The sequence below is a fragment of the Emydura macquarii genome, unplaced genomic scaffold (assembly GCF_026122565.2).
Source record: "Emydura macquarii macquarii isolate MOO-44397 ecotype Brisbane River unplaced genomic scaffold, CSIRO-AGI_Emac_v2 contig_587, whole genome shotgun sequence".
NCBI classification, from domain to species: Eukaryota; Metazoa; Chordata; order Testudines; family Chelidae; genus Emydura; species Emydura macquarii.
In genome coordinates, this window is record NW_027130724.1 from 14,555,346 (window position 1) to 14,564,961 (window position 9,616).

At 39.7% G+C, this 9,616-nt stretch overlaps 1 protein-coding gene across 2 annotated transcripts in view; it reads left to right on the plus strand.

Annotated features, from left to right (window-relative positions):
* Positions 1 to 4,939, plus strand: part of IPO7 (importin 7) — a 49,842-nt gene extending 44,903 nt beyond the window's left edge. For both annotated transcript variants that reach the window (XM_067540767.1, XM_067540768.1), the window contains one exon: positions 2,685 to 4,939. In XM_067540767.1, the coding sequence (XP_067396868.1) occupies positions 2,685 to 2,782 (98 nt within the window). In that variant the 3' untranslated portion in view covers positions 2,783 to 4,939. The remainder of the gene's footprint in view (positions 1 to 2,684) is intronic.
* The last annotated feature ends 4,677 nt before the right edge of the window (positions 4,940 to 9,616 follow it).

The window sequence follows — 9,616 nt, forward strand, 5'->3', positions numbered from 1 at the left end:
CAGAGCAGACCAAATACAACAAGTTGAAGACGAAGAGGTGCTCAAAATACAAGGAGACCTCTCAGGAGCTGGAGGAGCAAACCTCTGCCACAGTTGCTCTCAGCTAGTAAAACCTCATTCTGCTAGGGGACAGGCCTCAGTCTGTGTGGCTTGTTTGGGTCTGCATACCACATACACACGCACGTGCGCCCCATAACAGCAGAGACTCTTTTTTTAGAGTCACTTCAGCAAGTATGGATCAGTCCTCTTCATCTCTTGGGACTCAGCAAGATGAAATATCTTTTCCATGACCAAGAACTCTTTAGGGGCAAGTCCAGAAGTCCCCAGCCTCCAGTCCACTTAAGGGGAAAGGATGTCCCATTCCAGGTTCATTCCAAAGTGGATAATCAAGTCACATGGCAAGGGATCTAGCATCCTCTTGACAGTCCTGGACATATTTCCTAGCTGCAATCATGTTGGCAAGAAGAATCCACAAAATTTCTGCTCTTGAAGAACTTGTACCTTACTCTATCATCCATGAGGAGTGTATAATTTTATACTCCAGAGTCTTTGTAACCAACATTTACCTTTTCCACCCTGCACCCCACATCTCCAATGCCTGACAAGAAATCAGTCTTCCTTTAGATAACACAAAACCTCAATACATGACAAACAGTCTGGCACATTGTAAATGTGAGCAGTGGTGCAAATAACTTAGTAGAACTGACTATCTGGAAAGCATTATTTATTTCCTGTCTTCCTAAATGCCTGGGCCTGAAAGTATCCAGACCATTCATAGCTAGGTGGATCAAGTGCTGAAGTCCACTGACTATGGTTCATGTTAGCCTGGGCAGAAAGGGCATCAGTTGCCAAAGGATATCTGTAAAGCTGCCACATGGCCATTCATTAACAGGTTTATAAAATACTACAGTATTAACCATCATTCTTCATTACAAGCATAATAGATTAAAACTATTAAAATTAGAGAAGAGAGAATATTTACCCAGAGGGAAAATTTCTTCCTAATCCTTACCAGAAGTTAGTTTATGCTCTGAAACATGTTTTCAAAAGACTTGGTTTTTTTAAATATCTACTATTGTAACTTTGGTTGTTTTTATTCATACATAAATATGTCCAGCCCTGCTTTGATTCCTGCTGAAAACTCTTGGTCTTAATGATACCGTGGGGGAGTGGGCTCCACATACTAAGTGTGCATCTTATGAAACGGATCACTTTAAATTTTTCAGCTATTGGTCTGTACCGCAAATTAAAGCAACTTTGAGGCTCATTTACATCAGCTGGTAATGTGTTTGCATGCTGTTTGCCAGGGATCGCCCAGAGCACAGTGGTCGTCTGTCTGGGCTCTCTGCCACTGAGCATACTTCTGACATGCCCTATGCTGGAGAAGGTTAGGACGTAGTCAGCTATAGCTATCACTGGCTGTATCCACGCAAGGATTTCCCTAACAGAACAGCTTTTCAGCCCCATCGCAGCCCTGGAGCAGTGATCAGGGCTCATGGTATGCATACGGTTCTGGTTCTCTGTGTTTCCTTGCTGCTCTGGGAGAAGTATTTGGTCTGAATGCAGAAGAGGCACAAACCAGCCCTGTCCCTCCAAAGACAGGTCTGAATTGCCCTGGTATTTGCAGGGAGAGAGACACAATTCAAATGACTCAGATTGGAGGAGATGTCTGTCTCAGAGAGGAAATAATAAGACAACACATTCCTTGTTGGAACTTGTTTCTTGTTGGAGTTGGAGACAATATATCTTGATGGCCACTATAATCCTTTGGTTGCAGGAAAGGTAGATAGAACTGTATGTTGTGCCTTTTACTGTACTAGATCTTGATCTGTGTGTGCATTGTAACTTGTGAAAAGTCACACCAAACCTATATTAATTTTTAAAACACATGGAAAATATAAAACCAGTCAAGATGGTCAGAGTTCAAATGTAACTGTTGGTCCCTTCAAGATGAGGATAGAGACATGGATTCTGTTGTGGTAGCTAGTTGAGCTTGAGAATTGGAACTGGATGAGTGGAATGTGAGAGAATGATGAATAATTTAAGTACTTTTTGTTTTTTATAGTTTGCACTGGCCTATGCAGTGTAATGACATTAATTGAAAGTGGACAGTCTATTTTGTGTGTGCACATTTGCATAGAGAACAACTTCCCCCTCCTCATTCTTCCATTTATATTTCCCCTTCTTGGCATGAACATTGAATTGTTCATTGAAGTTCAAATGGTGCTTATTTAGTACAAGTTCTTTTTTTTTTTTTTTTTTTTTTAAGTGACTTGACTGACTAGTTCCTAGAGAGTCTCTTGTTAAACAAAAAGCACCAGAAGTTCAGTACAGTCCGGTGGCCAGACTTTCAGCTGCGTTTGATTCCTATATCTAGAACACTTCATGCAGGAAGTGCTTCATTTATAAAATGTAAATTTGAATTTTTACTTTTAATATTCTTAGTGTGTTTTAATCATAGTAGAACCTATTGCCAAGATTTTCAGAAGAGACGAGCGATCTTTGGGTGCCCAATGTAGACACGTTAAAGGAGCCTAATTTTTAGAGGGTTGCTCTTATAGGTGTTTCAAGTTAAGCCCCAAAAATTTGAGGCATTCAGAAACATTAGCTACTCACAGATCAAGATTGTGATATCTTACATTTTTTGATATCTAATATTTTACTAAAATATTTTTGTCTTTCAGAATCCAAAATGATTGAAAAGCATGGAGGATACAAATTCAATGCTCCAGTTGTGCCAAGTTCGTTCAATTTCGGAGGCCCAGCCTCAGGAATGAATTGAATGATCATTTTTCCTGCTACTGTGTGATTGTAGTGAAGAGCTTGTGTTCCTCCCAATAGTGGTTCCAGAACTGGTTCATGTTATCTACAGCTCACTCTAAACAATTGATAAACAGATTAGACAAAACAAAAACCCAGGAAGTGGGACCTGATCATGCAACCTAATACTGGAAAGCAAACCAGAGGTTTTTTGATGATAGGAAGAACCTGACTTTAAAGCTTCAAATGACACACTGTGGAAACCTGAAATCAAGAGGGGATGCCATGAAGGCAGCTTTTCTTTTTCTGAGGAAAAAATAGGCATGGGCTGCAGGACTATTTAAAATGTCTCATTTACAGTACAAGCTAGAAGGCTGATTTAATTTTTACACTTGTGGCAGTATGAGTATTTGCCCAGTTTCCTTCCCTGTCCCTCCTTTCTATTGGGTGTTTATTCTTTTAATGTAAATAAGATAAGGTAATCGGATAGCCTTACTTAATCTTCATCATTTCCATTTATCAAGATTGTTCATATGTAGAATATTGGACACTTATTGTAGCACTACATAACTGGTAAATCTGTAAATGAAATTAGCACTTTCATATTGAAACAAGCCTGCTAGCCTATGTACAAAAATAGCAAAATGTTTGCTGTTTATTAAAAAAAAAAAAAAAAGGGGGTGGGGAGGAGTGGGGAATGTAATGGGGAAAATAATTTCAAGTTATTAATTTAAAATGAACTAGCAGTTTTGTACCTGGTGACTTTGTGGTGCAGTCACCTCTGGTTGTGACTTGAATTCGGTTCTGTAAAAAGGGGTTAGTGATATTTCATTGCTGCTAAAAAAAAAAAAAAAAAAAAAAAAAAAGGCAAAACCCTCTGTGTCCTTTGTTTTTCTTAAAGCTCTCAATGTACAAGTGAAAATTTGGAGACAAACTTAATGTAAGCACTGAGAAACATTCTTTTCTCTGAAGCATGTAAATTGGACATGAAATTCTGCTCTTAAAGAGTTGATTGAAGTGTGTGGATGAAACATCTATATATGCAATCTATTAAAAACTTAATTCGGCTAACTTGGGCTTGATCTATGATTGCAGTTTATTCCTAATTTTGAAAAATAATTCATCCTGGTTTTTTTCTAGCAACTGGTAGTGGCTTTAACCACTACATTTACTTCCCTGTTTTTGCACTCCCAGCATTAATATGTGCTCTTGTTTGCCTGATCCAGATAGGACATTTTGAGGTTTCACCAAGCTTTCATTTTTGAAGCCATAATTTTCCCCTCTTCACCTCCAGCACCTCTAGCTGTTATAGTACCTAATATTTTAGCTAGAAAGACAAAATAAAGCTCCCTCTGGGACCACTATCAAAACCACTCTAGAAACCAGCAATAAGATGCTGTGAATGGGCTGGTTTAGTGCCCCCTTCTCTGAAAAATCTACATTAATAGTTTGATCCTGTCTTGAGATCATTGGTGTCAAATCTTTTAAAGCAAACATTCTTTCTTTTGGCTGTTTTTATATTAAATGTCACCTGCTGTTACAACTGATATTAAACAAGCTACCTTAATTTAAATGTAAGCCTCCAAAACTTAAATACAGGTTAAAATGAACTGAGTTTATATCTGTAAAAATGAAACTGAAATGCACATATATATATATATATATATTATGATACTCAAAATGCAGTCTTCAGAAAATTGGTTTGTGTGGTGTGTTTATTTTTTGAATCAACAGAGTTAATAGGTATCCAGAATTTGAATTTTCGTTGAGTTTGACCAGTAATAGTTACTACCTTTTTGGCTTGTCACACAACTACTAGGACTATTCTGAGCAGGGATAATGGATGTTTCACTTATGCCTTCATTTTGGATTGCCTTTCTCTCACAAATCTATCTTTCCATGTGCACAAAAACCAGTTCTAATGTGAAAGACTAGTCCAAGGCTGTGATGGACTGTTGCCCAAATCTGAACACTAAGGGGATATGTATAAGCCGTTTGTGGAATGAAGGAGTAGGAAAGAATGAATATTGTACCTGGTATAGAAAAGGCCTAAGATTAGCCTTGAGCCTGGGTATCCTGTATAGAAATGTGGTATGATAGCCCCTTTATCACTTGCTGATTCCTAAAAGGTTGACTGGTAAAGTACATACTTAAAAATAAAACTGTTTTGAAAATGTGTTCTCATTGCAGGCCTCAGAATGTATTCTGCTGTTGAGGTGGGAATCTCAAAACTTGATTTTGCTTTTGTGGGAAGGAGATACAAGACATTATTAAAGCATTTATTTTCAAAGTTCAGGAATGGATGGGAAAGCTTCCCTGATTCAACATGTTAAAAATAAACTTTTAATTCTAAACTTCCACTTGTGGGGCAATAATTTATCTACTTATGCTTCCCAAGTATTTAAAAACTGAAGTAACAATCTCTTCCCAGAATAGATTAAAAAAAAGCGTGTAAGTTTTGGGTAGGTGGATATGACAGAATTTGGGTTGTGGGGAGGGGAAATTGAGGGAAAGCTAATGAATTCAGTTAGTTTCATAGTTAGAGCTTGAATAGTTCAGTTTCTTGAGTCTGTGGAAAATTTCTGTATCGGTATGAGATAATGCAGTCTTATTTCAGATGATTTCATATGTATCACAAGCCTGGTAGCAGGGACATCACTTTTCTGGGTGGAACTGGGATTTGTTTTTTGTCTTCATAAACAGGTACATTAGTAAACAGTCCAAAGGAACTATTTTGCATGGGCAAGGTGATGTGCTAGATTACTTAACAAATCATGTCCATCTCTTAATTTTAGTGATATCCTTTCACTCATCCTATCCCATTCTTTATGAATAATGATTGGTGCTAAAAGAAGGGAGTTGGGGAACTTTGTTTTTCTAATATTGACATCTTCCATTTGGATTAATATATCTAAACTACATCTTCACCACTTATCTCACTGTGTAATTCCAAACACATGGCTTTATCCTTAGAACATCTTGGAATTCTGTTCTAGTTATATCACTCCTTATTAAAGTTTGCTTATCCCCCTCACTATACTATTTTCAAGCAGACATTCATAGATACAGTGCCTCACATTCCCCTCACAAACATTTAATCTGAGTTTAAGGTAAAAGGCAGGCAATGCTGGCTGTCAAGATATCTTAAAAAATTTGTGAAACCCTGTGTAAGTTTGACTTGCTCTAGTCCCAAATAACTTACCTTAGGGAAAATTTCAAATGCCCATTTTAGAAACCATTTTCTTACAACTCTTTCTGCCGTGGACAGAAGTCATATTTCACAATTAAGGATAGGATTCGGTCACAGATCCCATGACTTTCAGGGATCTCTGAGACTTCGGGGGCAGAGTTGAAGAACCTGTCAGCTCTGGTGTTGCTGCCAAACAGCTGATTGTTGGCCAACCTTGGGGCTGGTCAACAGCTGATCGGCAGCCAGTCCTCAACAGTTCTTTTCTTTGCTCCCCCAGGGTATTTTTAATAAAAGTCAGGGACAGGTTGTGGGCTTCTATGAATTTTTGTTTATTGCTGTGACTTCTCCCTGACTTTTACTAAAAATACCTATGACAGAATCTTAACCGTATTCATGGATATTTGTCCAATGCAGGTGAAAGAAAGCAAAGTTGTTTTTTAAACAGAAATTACCATTCCTGTTCAAATGTAGAGCCCTGTTTAGGTTGACATTGGTCCAGTATTAGATGCTTCAGAGGAAGGTTGAAGAAGAACCTCCAATGGATAATTATGGAATAATGTGCCCATGGGGAAGTTTCTTGTGAACGCACACTTGTTAGTGGTTGGCTTATATCTAGGGCTTCTGGTTTTAAATGATACAAATGAAAATTTTATATATAATTTTCATTTGTATTAGTTTATCCAGTAAATACTGGGGGGGGGGGGGCGGGAACCCATGATTACCTGTATCTAAGCCTTGTGTATAGAGTAGTAACGTGGACTTTGGGGGGAGGGTGATTTCTAATGCACATTAACATGGTCCATGTGAACCCTGCTGGTGTGCACTAAAGGTTCCTACTGTGTGTTCACAGTTCTCTTTGAAACTACTATGTTAAAGCACACTAGGAAACATTACAATGAAATTGTTCATTACAGTACATCCAGAGGAAGCCCTGAAAACACCTGATTTTTGGACATTACATCAAACTAACAATTTGCCAAAATTAAACACCCAAAAACAAACCCTTAAAACAGAAGCCCTATTTATATCCTAAAGTATGAGTGTTTATATCACAAACACATTCAAAGTATAAATTTATGTTCTTTAGACATACATGTCTTTTTTTTTTTTTTAATCCTGCTAATACTTGACTTCTGATACCTGGTAAGGAGTTCTACAGGTTCAACAGATAACTTTTTTTAAAAAATGATGCTGTTTTTTGACTCTCCCGTTGTAAGTCGGAGTGCCTGAACTGTGTTCCTTGTGTTTTTATTTTGGTACTTGTATCGTCCTCTCTCTCTCAACTAAATATTTTTTCAGTCCTTCCTCATACAAAATCTTTCTCTAATCACTTTCATTTCCTGTGTGAACCCCTTCTATCTTTTGAGAGTGTTCAGAACTGTACGCAGCACCAAGTGAGGACATAACATTAATTTGACCCCGATCACCACAAGAAGAGATGGCTTTTTGTTTTCTACATCCCTCTCACTCAAGACTCCTCCAGAGACATCTCTACAAGGACTAATCACTTCTCTTCAGCTTTTGAGGCTCAGCAACTGGACTATTCTGCAGCCCAGTGTCTCCCATAATGTGAATCTCTGGGTTGCTCTCCTCTACAGCTCACAGAGGTGGATCAGTGTTTTAGCACTGCATAGTCCAGCCATGCCCCCTCTGCTCCTGCTTGCTGCCAGATTCTCTGCTTCTGCAGCACCAGGTAATGGTGTTTTTTTTGCTGTCACCTTCATTCCTGTTTTAACTTTTTTGCCCTTATTTTGGGTCATAGGCGAGCAGTGTTCTTCCTCCTTGCCATTCCTCCTCACTGGGTTGGTTAACTTCAAGGAGTTACCCCTTGCTGCAGCAGAGGCTCAAGATCTCCTTCTGGCTCTTCTGCCCTTTACAGGTATGGCAGAGCATACAAGAAAGCACCAGATCAAATTCAAGAGGTACTTTATAGGTGAAGCAGCCTTCCCAGGCTCAGTGGATGGCAAGTTATACCCAACCTTCCTTCACTAACTCTGTTAGGTTCCAGGATTACAAGTCAGACAGGCAGGTGACATCCTTTACCCACCAAGGCACCTGTGACTCCAGTGGTGGAAAAATGGACCAAGAACCCCAGTGCAAAGCATTGAGAGGTTCCAGAAGTGAGAAGGACCATTCAGCTCAGGAGTAATTCCCAGAAGACCATGCAGAAAAAGGGAGGCTTGCAGGGCTACAAGTCCTGACCCCCAATTCTAAAGTGGGTCCTAAGCACTCTTGGGAAAGAAGCATGGCTTCTAATCAGCTATTCTTCATCACAAACTGAACCCAAGGGCTCTAAGTTCCTTGGGACGCGGTGGGGATGGATTCTGAGATGACCTCTTGAGAGTGCATCAGGCTCTGGCAAGCCACAGAAGGCCTCACTGAACTGCAGCTGATCTTCTATGCTCCCAAAGTGCTCTGAAAATGTTAAAATATCTAAAAATTGAAAGGAAAAAGTACAAAAAATCTAGGTGGTATGAATCCCCCCCTTCTCCCTCCTGCCACTAAGGCAGGTGAACTGTCTCTCTCTCAAACTTGAGAAGGCTCCTGAGAGTAAACCTCAGAATAAATTTCTCCCATCAAAAATCCCTCCCCTGAAGTTTGATACTTTGAGGAAGTGATTATCAATGAATGGAACAAGACTAGTAAGGGCTGGCACATTAGCAAGAGTGACATCAGGCTCTCTAACATTCAAGGGCTCTTGCTGAGAACCTAAAGTTTGATGCTCATGTAGGGATCAGAAGGGGAGTTCTACCCAAAAGAACCCACTGATACAAAGATGGATGCTACTCTCAAAAAGGACTTTTGAAGCCTCTTCTGACACCTTCCAAGTATCTTTGGAAGCTACCTGCTTTGCAGGAGCATCTTTCCTAGCTGAAAATCTCAAAACCTTTAAGGACGGAGATCACCCTGACTTTGGCTTCACTTTAAAGAAAGTCACCCTAAAAACTGCATTGGTAGCTGATATTGTATCCATTGAGACGAAGTTCTCGGCCCAAGCCATGGCTTCCAAGCTCAGTAGCCACGTGCCCCTATATGGTTCCAATCCTGGAAGGTGGATGCTCATTCTAAGTAGGTTCTATGCTATGCCAAGTTTACAGATTCTCTCCTTTTTGGAGAAAAGCTGGATAAGGTGGAGGCTGACAGTGCAGAAAAATTCAAACAGTGTCTCCCTTCCCTCTAAGGACCCTCAAGAGAATATAGACTGACCTTCAGAGAGACATTTTCTTTTTGCTCCTCATCCTCACAAAGGTATCGGCTAAAGGACAACAAATTTCCCAAAGGAAAATAGTGGAATTGAGAACCTGGGGGAAACTCCAGAGGGATCTCTGTCACCCCCAAATCCACTTTGACAAAGACTCCAGTCAGAGTTGAAGCTAGGGGGCAGGATTTCCTATTTTCTCTAGAGGAATGGTTTTGACTCCCCACAGACAAGTGGGTCAGGGAAATACTGAGTCAGAAATACTCCCTTGAGCTGCAGGTTCCACCTATCTGTTCTTCATCTGGTCACCCAGCTTCAGTGATCCCTGGTAAAACACAATCTGATCCCAAATGAAATAGCTCATCTTCTAGATATGGGAGTGACAGCAAGTGTTCCCTCAGAAGAAAGAGTAGAACCTAGAGTACCTTTCTTCTTCTTTGTACAGAAGCGCACAGGGGTATTAGAAC